This window comes from Panthera tigris, chromosome D4 (genome assembly GCF_018350195.1).
Source record: "Panthera tigris isolate Pti1 chromosome D4, P.tigris_Pti1_mat1.1, whole genome shotgun sequence".
In the NCBI taxonomy this organism is placed as follows: domain Eukaryota; kingdom Metazoa; phylum Chordata; class Mammalia; order Carnivora; family Felidae; genus Panthera; species Panthera tigris.
Genome location: NC_056672.1, coordinates 73,516,662 through 73,530,180, shown reverse-complemented (window position 1 = coordinate 73,530,180; position 13,519 = coordinate 73,516,662). Strand labels below are relative to the sequence as shown.

The 13,519-nt window shown below is 52.3% G+C and overlaps 1 protein-coding gene across 17 annotated transcripts in view; it reads right to left on the bottom strand.

The window, feature by feature from the left end:
- Nucleotides 1–6,558: 6,558 nt before the first annotated feature.
- Nucleotides 6,559–13,519, bottom strand: part of ZNF618 (zinc finger protein 618) — a 199,541-nt gene continuing 192,580 nt past the window's right edge. For all 17 annotated transcript variants that reach the window (XM_042965295.1, XM_042965291.1, XM_042965297.1 and 14 more), the window contains 2 exons: nt 9,776–9,877; nt 6,559–9,109 (listed from right to left, as the gene is read on the bottom strand). In XM_042965295.1, the coding sequence (XP_042821229.1) occupies nt 7,593–9,109; nt 9,776–9,877 (1,619 nt within the window). In that variant the 3' untranslated portion in view covers nt 6,559–7,592. The remainder of the gene's footprint in view (nt 9,110–9,775; nt 9,878–13,519) is intronic.

Sequence of the window (13,519 nt, the reverse complement as noted above, 5' to 3'; positions counted from 1 at the left end):
CGCCTGGGTGGCTCAGTCGGTTGAGCATCCGACTTTGGCTCAGGTCACGATCTCGCGGTTCGTGAGTTCGAGCCCCGAGTCTGGCTCTGTGCCCGGAGCCTGCTGCGGATTCTGTGTCTCCCTCTCGCTCTCTCTGCCCGCCCCCCCCCCCCCACTCTGCCTCTCTCTCAAAAATAAACAAACATTAAAAAGAAAACAAAACTTGAAAACCCAGAGACAGGCCCTTGGGCTGTACGAAGGCTCTGGGCCATGCCTGGTCCCTCTGCGACCGTGACATTCAAAGCATGGGGGAGGGCCCTCGGCTACAGTGGACTCAACCAACTTGTTCCAGCCGCACGGAAACTCCTCGATTAAACGTCCGTCAGCCCCTCTGGGGAACGCCTACGCGGTACACTTCACAGGCCGCTCCCACGCGACGGTTCTGAGGGCAGGGCCGACGGCCCAGCTCGGCAGCCCACTCTCGAGATGGCTCCACAGGATTCGGGGGGATTTGTTCGGCCAATCCGCGCGCCACCTCCTCTTCAAGGGCAGCGCCTCGTCATCTGGTTGAGGCAAGGATAAAGCAAGACAGTGTTTGCCTTCGAGCAGACCCCTCTCGGCCGCTCACCCTTCTGGCTCACTCAGGCCACGCTGCTGGCCTTCTGCTGGCGTCCTCTCTCCTTCCACTTGCTCGCCCTCCGCCTGACTATTCAAGCGAAGCCCTGAGGCGCGGGTCTGGGGTGTGGCCTGCAGAAGTCCACCCAGGCCGGAACTCGGCAAAGCCACGGACACTCTTCCCCAACCGGAGGGTGATACAACACACAGTCACACGTGTCCCTGGGGAGGCCGATGTTGCCGGGTTCGGGGTCACAAGAGGCACACAAGTAACCACTGGACAAGGACACCTGGACGTGGCCCTCGGGCACTGGGCTTGTAGGACTCAGATGAAGTCCCTCCTTCTTGTGAGGGACAATGCTCCTTAAAGCAAGGTCCACACGAGCCCCTTCTTTCCCTCATTTATCAACACGTCTGCTGCGCCGGGTCTCGTGCCGGTTACGAGTAACGGACTCAGGTAAGGAGCTGACACCCCGACCTTACTCCGGCTGTGTCACCCCCGGGATCCTGCCTCCGGCCCATCTCTACTCACCAGGGCCCTGCTCCTCACCGGATGACACGGCCCGACGCCAGACCCAAGAAATGACACCACACACCGCCATCTTCCTAAAGGTTGTTTTATTGTAAAACCATAAATACAACACTGACATGAAATCGTTTAAGTAACTGATCCTCTCTAACCATTAAAAGGATGTCTTTTTGCCTTGGCATCAACCAACTGGGAAATAATGTTGCAAGAATTCGGGGGTAGGGTGTGAATTCTGGGCGGGGGCTTTTGGCGATTTAAGGAACCAAGCGGAACCTTCCTCTTCTTCCTGGGAATGTCCCACTTTTGGACAAGAACAGACAGGTAAAAACAGCAACATTGAAACAGCTCAGTTTTAAATTTTATTACTTTGTAAAAATCTTTTTTTTTTTTTCCTGTTCCTTTCCTCCATTTCACATCAGAAAAAGTTTTAAACATCACGAAACGGATTTGGCTGTAAATGGAGATACGGTACCAAAACAAAGTGAAACGAAAATCCCAAAGGACGAACAAAAAAACCCTAAATAAACCCTCAAGTTTGGTCTCGGGGGTTTACGTATCACAAGAACCGTCAACTCAACCCCCATGCAACGTGACTCCTTGGAGAGCTGTTGGATCCACACCAACGACACAGGAGACCGCGAACAACGTCTTTTGTTAATTAACACAGCAAGGGTGACACTAGGTAACTTTTTTTTAAATACAGTACATGGTACGCAGGGTCCCAAGATGGCCCTGCATAAACCCCTCGTGGAGACTGGAGCCAAGCACTGGCTGTTTATAAAAATATTGTGTTGCTACAAAAGTATAAATTAATGCTACCGGTATTAAGAAATATTAAACACATAAAACTTATAAGGATTAAGAAAAATATTCATTAATACCTGTAGAAAACTCTGGCCTAAAAAAGATATTTTTTTTGTGTTTGTTTTTTTGTAAATTTTTTTTTTTTGTATTTTTTTAAGATGACTTGAGTTTCTTGCACTCGAAGAGAGAGACACAGTCAGATGTGCCTATGGTATTGCCTAGAACGTCTTAACTACTGAGAAAGGATGGGGTGCACGCACGTGGTTACTGAGCGGGGTGCAGGGAGGGAGGGGCACCAAGGCTTTCTCGAGATTTACCTGATGTGAAAGAATCACCGATGCGAAGTTGCAGGGAAAAGAAAAAAGCAGGATCAGAAAACAACTGAAAATAATTTACGCTTCTTAAAAAATATCTCTGCTTCGGGTGGTTGTACAAAATGATTTCCTGATGCTTGGGATCTGAATGGCCCCGGACGCGCTGCCCGGCGGGTCCTCTCTCTCCTGGCTGGCGAGTCCCAGCCCCACGCCAGTCCGCGAGCTGGCTCGCCGCCTGGGAACCCGGCCCCCCCACCCCCACCCCCCGGCTGGGCGGGAGGGAGGGCCCCAGGCGGGGACCGGCTGGCACCTGGGTTGTGGGAGGAGGCCTCCTTCCGGCTGGCCGCAGACCCCACGGTCTCTGCCGACCTGGACTTCAGGAAGCGCCACAGGGATCCCAGGCCCCTGAGGTTGCGGACAAGGCTGGGCTGTGCCCCTTTAAGGAACTTTGGTTCGAAGAGTCAAGGTGCCCGGTGGGGACGCACGGGTGGGTAGGACCCTCGTGGGTCCTGATGCTGACGCCCAACTGCAGACCTAGCGAATCCTTCTCTGGAACAGGAGCTGGATCTTTAAAGCGACACCCGTGGTGGTGGCCGGTGGCGGCCGTGGGGGCATGAACAGAAGCCAACGGCGACCTAAGGACCTTCCCCCTCATCAAAGCGGGAGCAGGTGCGTCTTCACACAGAACCCACAGGCCCCTCCAGGGAAAGGCAGGCCTCTACTGACCACCGTCCTCAAACCCGAATGAGAGAGGAAGAAAAACAATACCACCACCACCACCACCAAATCCTCCAGAAGACCCTGAAGAGGGGAAACCGGGAGGGAAACATAAGAGGACAAGACACTGTATCATTGGTTCACCATAACTGGCCTAGCAAACGTTAGCCACAGTGAAGAGAGGGGCAGGCCCCCTCCCAGTCCTCCCCGCGGCCCAGCTGGATCCGGGGGCCTGGGCTGGGGTCGGCAGGGCTGAGGCGGGAGCCCCCACCGACGGTCTCCAGGGGACGGCCGGAGCCTGACTCAGCCTCTCTGTTCTACCTAAACCAGCAGCCTTTCCGGGAGCTCCCCGTCAGGTACGCCCCGGGGACACAGGCGCCGTGCTGTGAACTCACCCCAGCTCAGCGGGGCGGGAGGAGACCGCTCCCGACGCCCCGTGTTACCTCCTCTTCCCGTCTCTGCGAGCGCAGCCATCGTGACGATGGCTCCCAGGTACTGCCCCTCTCCTGGGCGGTCGCTCACGGGAGCCCAGCTCCGTCCGCAACCCAGCTTTCCTTCAAGCCTTTCTCGTGAACGCGTGGCCCCCGAGAGTGCGTGCGGCATCCCTGACGTCTCCCCAGGTTGCCCCTCGCATAAGCACAGGGGCCTCCTGAAGGCGAGATGAGGCTTCACAGTGGAAAACACGCCTTGCAGAGTTTTTCCCTGGTGTTTCTTGAAAGTGCAGGAGATAAAGAGCAAACTCAGGGAGAGATCACTTGCCAGCCAATGGACCAGATGCAAAAAGAAAGTCCTTCCTCGGACGGTTCTCTCACCAGGAAACCTTTGTACCCTTCTCCCAGCCAAGGGCCGGTCCCCGGCAGCCAAGCCAGAGGCCATCAGGTGGAGACGGTGGCAAAGGAACCTCGCTGGCAGGTACGGCCCGCGGCTTTCTGCACCACGAACCCCCAAGGTGAAGTGCAGGCAGGAGCTCTGCTCGCGTGGCCCCTCCGTTTCGCTTCCCGGCTTTCGGCCCCCATCTGAGGGAGGCCTGGCTGGTGGACCCGGGCACAGGGAGGGAGAACGGCGTTGGGACAAGAGCAGCCACGCCCAGGCTACTCCATCGACCACCCGTGAGGCTGCAGTCCTTGGCCCTGGCTTTGGTGGTGAAGCCCAGTGGCCTCACGGGAGGGGAAAACACCCCGCAGAGGGGAGGCGCGTTCTCTCCACCTCCCCCCTGGGCTCCACGGATGTCAGCGCCAGACCATTTCTGTCCTGGGAATCGCATGGCTTGAGGCAGGCCGTGTCCGAGTCAGCAGACGACCACCTTGAGCAGTCGAGAACATGACAGAAATGGCCCTATTTCCTGCTCTGCCAGCAACCAAGGGCCTGCGGTGGAAAGTCCCAAGGTGGTCACAGAACGGGGGTGCAGAAGACAGAATCTTTCTGAAGGTCGATGCCACGGGAGGTGCCGGGAGATGAACTGGAAGAGTCTACCTCAGTCCTTTGGCTAAACTAGAATGTGGGTAAGGTGGATATTGCTGGAAACGAGGGGCCAGTGGCTGAGCCTGTGAGATCTTTGGATTTTACTAAGCTGTTCACTGCAGCAAGATGTGCACTACGGGAATGGCCTGCGTGAGAAAGCCGACTGAAGGGGCACCTTGATACAGCCTTTCCTGTTTGCGACCCCAGTTTCGGAGGAACCAGTGGCTGCAAGAGAGAAAGGACCACCTGCCACCTTGTCACCATCCTGGAGGAGGCAGCCCCTGGAGACAGCGTTGAGAGTGTCCAGTGGCATCCACCTTAAACCTGCAGAGCAAGCCAAGCCCGGAGGGTTGGAAAAAAGAACAGAACGGGGGTGGGGGGGGGTGGGGACACATAGGACTTCATACCTAAAGTTTAGTTAACTAGACTTCCTTGAATTTTCACTCTGGAGGCCAGATATCCCCGTGTTCCAAACAGCATGTGGAGTGCTCTAAACGCATTATCTGGGTTTGGTCTCTGATGGCTTTTGAAGAGAGTAAAATGTCTGTTTTCTAACTAACTGGCCCAAACACGGGGCAATGGCGTAACCACTCTGCCTTCAGTAGAGGGAGGACGGGCTCCGAGGCTCTGCTCCCACCAACCACACCAAGTGGGCAACTCTGATCCTCCTCGTGCGGTTCAAAGGGCCAGGTTGCGGACCCTCCCCCAGCAGCAAAGCAAAACCGGAGGGGCCTTTTGCTGCAGGATGCATCTGTCACTCTTCAGCAACCCTGCAGCTGCCTTCTGGAATGTCCTCAAAGCTCTGATTGTAAGGTCTGCTGATGCTCCCATGCGCTCTAGAAAGCGCCATCAGGTGACTGTCCAGTGCAGATGGAGGCTCTTCTGGTGACGTGACCCAATTGGAAATGGGGGGGGGGGGAAATACCCAGAGCTTCTCCAGGAGAGGAAATGGCACATTGGTTCCCAAGAACACGGCTTGCTGGAGCGAAGCTTCGAACGGCCCACTTTGATGCATTTGGTACGTCCAACACTTGGGAGGGGAAAGCTGGGTTAGTTCTCATGAGGTGACGTGAGCGGGCTCGGCCCCCAGGGACACTGTTCTGGCCTATAATCCTAAGCCTTCTTGAGTCTCTGAACCAACTCGACTTCCCCATCTGCTACGGACCCGGGGATGGGGATGTTGTACAGTGCTTTTTGGAATCGAGGTATCTCACGGCTAAGTAATGCTTTATTAACAGGAAGGGACGGAGTGGAGTCAACCCTCAAAATGGTAAAACGTGCCTTTGCAGAGTCCTCCGTGATGGTGGTCGTTCTTCGCCCGAAGCCCTTGGCGTAACCATCTGTATCCTACAGGTGTGGGCACCGGGGGGACAGGCAGCCACGGGCACGTTACTCGTGGAGAGGTGGGGTGGGGGGTGGAGTACTGACCGTGACAGAACCACCTCTTATAAGGGCAAAGGGGCCACCCTCTTGCCATATGGACTGAGTGTGTAAAACGTAAATTCCTCATGGAGAGAAAAGCCATCTTTCATAGCCTCAAGGGGAATGTGGTCTGATAATGCCATTCTACCTTCAAGACATCAACTGTTAGGCCCACAAGGCACCGTGCTCAACTACTGTCCTGGAAGGAGGGCTGAGGCCCACGTGGGGAACCCCAGGCTGCGGGCAATGGACCCACCGGAATCCCTGGGGTCCTGGGGAGGGGGGAGGGGCCGTGGGTCCGAGGCGAGACAGACGTGAACATGGGTGGACTCAGGAGTCCCTGTGGAGCCGGAAGTGTCAGTGACGGGGCGAGTAGTGTAATGCACTCTGGGTATATAAATCAGACATTCGCAGTACCAGACACGGCGAACCAGGAGGACGGGCCTTCCGCTTACATTCAGGAACACTCCCAAGCCACATGCTTCCCTATGGCTTCCACCGAACCCCACCTCTGTGAAATCCGTGACTCCAACCCCACTCCTGGTTCCCAAATAGCCAAGCCAAGTACGTTCATGGTCTTGGCTGTTCAAATACATGAAAATGGGACTGTACAGGGAGGGCTAATAAAAACCTTAGGATACTGAGTATACCACTGAGATGAGCTAGTTTACAGTGTGATTTGAGGAACAAAAAGGGCAAATGGGAAAAAAAAAAAAAAAAAAAAAAAAAAAAACCTCCAAAACATAAGTTACAGACATTCAGTGCCTCCTAGCAGAGTCTAAAATCAAATTTGAAAAAAAAAAAAAAAAAAAAAGGTAAAAACTGCTAAAATGTTAGGAAAAACAATTATTAAGGAGTGGAGACAGTATCTATACTTCTTTAAAAAATGTTTTTTTTCTATCTTATATTAAAAAGCAAAAAGTCAGCTTTATATTCTTAAAGTCTCCTTTCCTGATTTGGGGAGATAGATAAATGTGTTTCTAAGGCGGCTGCCCTGTGACACCCAAGGGTATCTCGAAGGCAACAGCTCAATGCCCTGAAGGTGAACGAGAACAAAGTCCAGTGCAGAAACTGTCCATCTGATGCAGTCTGGAGAATCCATGGCAGAGCAGCCGGGGAGGGGTGGGTGCATGAGGGTCAGGAGGGTGTGGAGGGGGGAGGGGAGGAGGGTCGGGAGGGATGGGTGGGGACCACGGGGTCAAGGACAGAGAGCGTCAAGTCACTTCAGATCTCAGCTGCCTGAACGTTTTACGACATCAGCTTTCTACCAATCTGCACACCTGAAAACAGAGTCTTTAAAGCCCCCTCACTGAGAAAAGGAGGTGAAGCGTCTTCCCTCTTTCCCACTCAGCTTTCCTGACACACCCAGTTTAATGCACACGCGCCCGCGAGCAGGCACGTGCACATGCACCAGGGCTGTGTGTGTGTGCATGCGTGCACAGAGCTGCCGTGGCTGCGCAGACGAGCACGGGGCCCCCACGCCCCACACCCAGGGTGCACGTGCTGGGACACGTCCACACGTGTGCGGGTGTGCACACACATGCACACACACACTGAAAAAGCACTTAAGTTTCCAGGGGGCATTTATAATGAGGTCCACAGTGTTTAGAACTTAAATTCCTTTTCTTTGTTTGCGACAGTGTTGTGTGTGTGTGTGTGTGTGTGTGTGTGTGTGTGTGTGTTTTCCTAATGTTTCTCTTCTCTTTTTCTTTTCTTTTCTTTCTTACTTCTTTTTGTTCCGAAGTCGAGCCTTAAAGCATGTTGGATTTCAGAAACATGAGTTTGTTCATATCTTCCGGACTGAGCAGTCGCCTCCTTTTGATTAGAAGCGCTTGCTCACACATATTTACACACCCGCTCCTGGCCCCCACGGCCGGGACCGCGAGCAGCCAGAAGGCCAGCTTGGCGAGTTTCGTGTGCTTTTGGGTAACGCACGACCAGTACTGGAAGAGATCGGGGGTGGCCTGGAAGAGGGGCTCCTGCAGGTAATCGTACACTTCATTTTTCCCAAGCCGATCGTCTTCCTGAGCTGCAGGGTTCTCGCCCGCGGCGGAGCGGGGCTTCTTGGCGGAGGGCTCGAAGTCGGCCTCCTCGGCCCAGGACTCCTTCACCTCGTTGATGAGCTCGCACACCTTGCCGATGATCTCCTCGTGCTGGTAGGGCGGGACGGGCCGCAGCTTCTGCTGCGGGTCCAGGATCATGGCCACCTTGTGCGCCGGGTGCACTTTGAAGTTCTCCTTGAGGGCCTCCAGGAAGAGGTGACACAGCTTGCTGACGGTGCCCGCGTCATTGGCCTTGGCCGTGAACAGCTTCTCCAGCCTGACGTAGGTGGGCAGCACGAGCTGCAGGGTGGGCTGGCTCTCGTTGCTCAGCTCGATGACCGCCTGCTTCACCGGCGTCAGGATGGCCGCCAGGTTGCTGAGCAGGTGCTTGTTGAGGCTCTGGATGAGGTTCATCTTCTTGGCGCGGCTGTAGAACTCGCAGATCTGCTCGTAGCGCTCGTGTACCAGCAGCAGCGAGTCCGTGACCGAGTTCCAGCAGGGCGGCGGCGAGGTCTCCTCGAGGGACCCGAAGGTCTCCTTGGCCAGGCCCGTGGAGCCCGCCAGGTCCTCGCACACGTTGAGCAGCTCGATGACCTCGTGCATGCTGCGGGCCTGCAGCGTCCGCTTGCTCAGCACGCTCTGCACCACCGAGTTCAAGGCACAGGCTGAGCAGCGAAGGCACATGCCGGCCTTGGAGAAAGCGGACGCGCTCACCCGGCAGTCGGTCACGTACACTGTCCTGATCTCGGACATCACGAACTCCGACAGCACGTTCTGCACCCAGTGGTGCACCAGGTCGCCGCTGTCGCGAATGTCCGCGCCCTTCACGCCCAGCACGTAGCTCTTGATGTGGTTGCCCTCGGCCTGGTAGGCTGTGAGGATGTAACAGGAGTCGGGGCCGACGCTCTGCGAGTGGCAGGTGACACCGATGCCCAGGCAGGCGTTGCTGCCCAAGGCACACGTCACCTTCACCTTCACCTGGTTGTACATGCGGGGCAGGTGCTTCAGCGCCAGTGTGTTGAAGTTGCCCAGGATCTCCGTGACCGAGAAGGCCCCGTAGCGGGCACCACTGTCCACCAGAGTCTGGGCCAGTTTCAAGAACTCCTTCCCACTCACCACGCTCAGTGCGCCCAGGTCAGCGCACATGACCCTCAGCAGCCGCTCTGCGATATTCTGCCGCTCCTTCTCGGGGATCATGCTGTTGGGTGTTAAACCGCCGGTCATGGCTGGCAGGGGACACAAAGAGAGACGGAATTCAACTCGGCATCTGAGGTTCCTTTCCCTGGCAGCAGCCTGCCACTCTAGGCATCTAGTGTTTGGAATTACGAGTAGGTTTCCTCTGGTACACAAACTGGCGGTGCCGGTGGCCTTTGATGTGTGACGGTCTCGCGGGAATGATGTTCTAGCATCGATTAGTAATGTCTGCTGTGAGCACGGGAACAGAATACAGCAGCATGTGTATAACACACGTGCTACATGTGTCATTCACCTAGACCTTCGAGGCCAACTAGTCTACCTTCTTCCTCAATACAGGAATTGCCTCCAGGAAAGGGATCTCTAGTGAATAAAAACAAGGAGGCCACGGTATCAGGAAAGAGCAGCCAGCAGAAACTGAGGCGACTGTGATTCCAGTTCTGACTCTTATCGCTATTATGTGCTCTCTGACCACAAGAAGATCACCTCCTCTCCCTGGGCTTCCTTCTGCCCATCCCGTGAGGCCACGATTCCCACAGATGAGGTCTGAGGTGTGTAAGAGCTTCAGATGCGGTCTTGCATCATCAGGAGAGGCACAGGTGGTGGGATGGGGGGCAGAGGGAAACGATGGAGCAGGGACTAGGGGTGCCTAGGGCGACCTGCGCAAGCCCCTGGGCTCTGGCCTGGGAGACACCTACTGTTGTTGGCGCTGTTCCTCTGGGCCTGCGGTTTCCACTTCTCTTCCACAACAGCGGGTGGCGATCGGGACTGGTTGGAGGCGATGTTGTTCTCGTTGTCTGCTGCAGGCACAAAAAGGGACAGCGTGTGACCCTGAGGTGCAAGAGGCTCGCCAACTAACAAGAACTACAGCGTGGCGGGTGAAGTAAGTCCAAACCAGGCTTCTAGGACCCAGGCCTGGGTCCAAATCCTGGCTCCTGTCCAGACAATCATCTTGTTGTCCGCAAAGCCTCACAAAGCCTCAACTCCGTCACTTGAAAGAAAGAGGATGAGCACGAGGACGTGACCCATGTGCTGGAGGGACTAACCAGAGAAGACGCAGGGAGAGACCTGAGCACAGGGCTGAGGGCACAGCAGGTGCACAGTGGGCGGGAGTCTGTCCGGGAGGCCCCACACCCACCCACAACACACATTCGAGCTCAGAAATGTGCGAGGGCAAGGGGGCGCCTGGGGGACTCCGTCAGTTAAGTATCCGACTTCAGCTTAGGACATGATCTTGCAGTCTATGGGTTCAAGCCCCGCGTCAGGCTCTATACTGACAGCTCATGCCTATTCTCCTCCCTTCATGGCTACTCCTTGCCATTTTCATACAATAAATTTTTTTAATGTTTATTTATTTGTGAGACAGAGAGAGACAGAGCCTGAGTGAGGGAGGGACAGAGAGAGAGAGGGAGACACAGAATCTGAAGCAGGCTCCAGGCTCTGAGCTGTCAGCACAGAGCCCGATGTGGGGCTCAAACCCACGAGCTGTGAGATCATGACGTGAGCCAAAGTCAGATGTTTCGCCGACTGAGCCACTCAGGAGCCCCTATAGGGTAATTTCTGAGTGGAAAAGGTCTGAGTAACATGCCTGTCATTACAAATGGCCACACAGTCTTCTGTCACATGATATACAATAGGTTGCTTAACTACACACCACATGCTGAGTTTCTGGGCTGTTTCCAATATTACTGTTCTGCTATGAACTCACCTGCCTAAACTGATATTCTAATATTGTTTCTCTGTGCTTTTGTTGTTGTTATGGGTTTATTTCCCTGAAACATCATGTTATAGGTAGAATCACAAATCTGAGGATATGAACGGGTCAGTGACACTTGTTCAAGGTTGCCGGACATCTTCCATCCTTCTCAATTAAAGGCATCGGGCCTTGGAGGCCAAGGCCATAATTTTCATACTGAGAGAAGAGGATACCCCAATATCTACGTGTTCAGCCCTGCAGGGCTAATTAGGAAGCTCTAGGATACCTACTGGAAGGAGCGTATTATAATCACTAGGGCAGGTGGATGTGAAGACTGTAACAACAAGGGAAAAATGCATAATGAAAAGGGAAGATCTGATCACAGTTTTGTACACATTATTCATATATGCATTTGAGACTTGCAAGTCAGGTAACAAACAAATCTATGCATCAAAAATAGACGGGGAGGGGACTTTCACTTCCACCCATTAAGGACGACCTGCTGTGGTGGTGGTTCATCAGCTACAAGCAACTGTGAATACTCATACCGCTGCTTTCAGACAGGTAAGCCGGAAAAAGAAGAACAACTGTGGTAAAGCAATAGGATGGCCCGGCTTGCCTGAACACCGTTCCCAAGCTGCAGCACAGGGACAGGGAACTGGCACAGAGCCCAGTGGTCTTGTGGATTTGAAGAGGCAAAAATCAATGTTCAGAAGGCCCAAGGGAGCTAGAATTTACAGGGAAAAGTACCAGAGAGGAGGGAGTTACACATAGAAAGCTCCGGAGACCTTCAGTAGGGTTCCCTGGAGTCTGCTCAATACTCATCTGCCCCAGCATAGGGTCAAATTCCATAAGACTGGGGAAAGGATCATGAGAAAGCGGGGGGGGGGGAGGAAACAAATTGCATTCTCTTAACCAGAAAGGAGACCTCAATGCATAAGGAATAATGAGGGTCCCCTCATTATGGGGCAACATTAGCCATAGATGAAGGGCGGCACTAGACCTACCCTAATACAAGTCAGCCTCCAAAGTAACAAGGTGGTCCTAAGTAACTAAACTGTAAACCAGAACAAAGTTCAGTGCTTCTTCAAAATCTAATGCCTAACAACATAAAAATTCACAGTGTCAATTATCCAATGAAAAAGCATCAAGCATTTGAAACAGCAGGAAAATATGACCTATCGCCAGGAGAAAAACCAATCAGAAGCAGAGCCACAAAGGACAGAGATGATGGAATCTTCCAATAAGGAGCTTACGGCAGCAGTCACAAATATCAGAACTGTGCTCAAAGTCATGAAGGAGAACATGAATACCATCAGGAGAGCAATGGAAGATGTGAAACACCCCAAACAAAAACTAACCAACCCAAGTGGAACTTGTAGATATACAAATAAACTGTATAGTTAAAAAACACACAGTATAGGATCGGGGGTGCCTGCATGGCTCAGTCGGTTAAGTGTCCGACTTTGGCTCAGATCATGATCTCGTGGTTCATGAGTTCGAGCCCCACGTTGGGCTCTGTGTTAACAGCTCAGAGCCTGGAGCCTGCTTTGGATTCTGTCTTTCTCTCTGCCCCTCCCCGGCTCACGTTCTGTCTCTGTCTCTCTCTCAAGAATAAATAAGCATTAAAAAAAAACAAACATACAGTAAGAAATAAAAGATCAGATGCCACAGAAGAAAAAAATCAGTGAAGAAAGAGCAAGAGAACTACCCAACATGAAAAACAAAAAGGGTAAAAGGCTTAAAATGAATGAACGGATCATGGACACTATCAGTTTAGTATATATATGTAATTGGGGTTCCTTTTCTTGGGAAAAGGAAAACAGATAGAAAATAGATAAATACAAAAGAGAAAAATAATGAAACTAAAAGCTGATTCTTTGTAAAAATAAAGAAAATGGATAAAATTCTAAGCCAAAAAGGTTAAAAAAAAAAAGAGGGCACAAATTATTAGTATCAGGAATGAAAGAAGGGGATAGCAATACATACACAGATATCAGAGGCATTAAAATGATTATGAACAAATTTATGCTAATAAACTCGACCACTCAAGTGACACAAACACCCTAAAAGATACAAAATACTCAAATTCACTCAAGAAGACACAGATAACCTGAAATAGTCCTATATCTATTACAGACATTGAGTTCACAGTTAAATAACCAGTCACAAAGAAAAATCCCATATGGGTTCACTGGAGAATCTGACTAAAGATTTAAGGCAAAAGCAATACAAATTCTACACCAATTATTCCAGAAAAAAGATAAGAACATCTCTCGATTCATTCTATGAGGCTGGCATTACCCTGATCCTAAGCTAGAAAAAAACACTGCAGGTGAAGAACTATATATAACCCAATATCCGTCATAAACATACACATAAACATCCTTAACCAAATATTAGCAAACTAAATACAGCAATATAAAAAATAATCGTGACTAAGTGGAATTTACCCCAGAAACGTAAGCTGAGGTTAAAAAAAGAAATCCAATCAGTGCAATTTTCCACTAAGAGAAAGTAAGAAAAGGGGCGCCTAGGTGGCTCAGTCAGTTAAGCGTACGACTTAAGCTCAGGTCATGATCTGTCTGTGGGTTTGAGTCCCGCATCAAGCTCTGTGCTGACAGCTCAGAGCCTAGAGCCTGCTTGGGGTTCTGTGTTGTCTCCCTCTCTCTCTGCCCCTCCCCTGCTCTCTCTCTCTCTTTCTCTCTCTCTCTCTCTCTCAAAAATAAATACACATTAAAAAAAA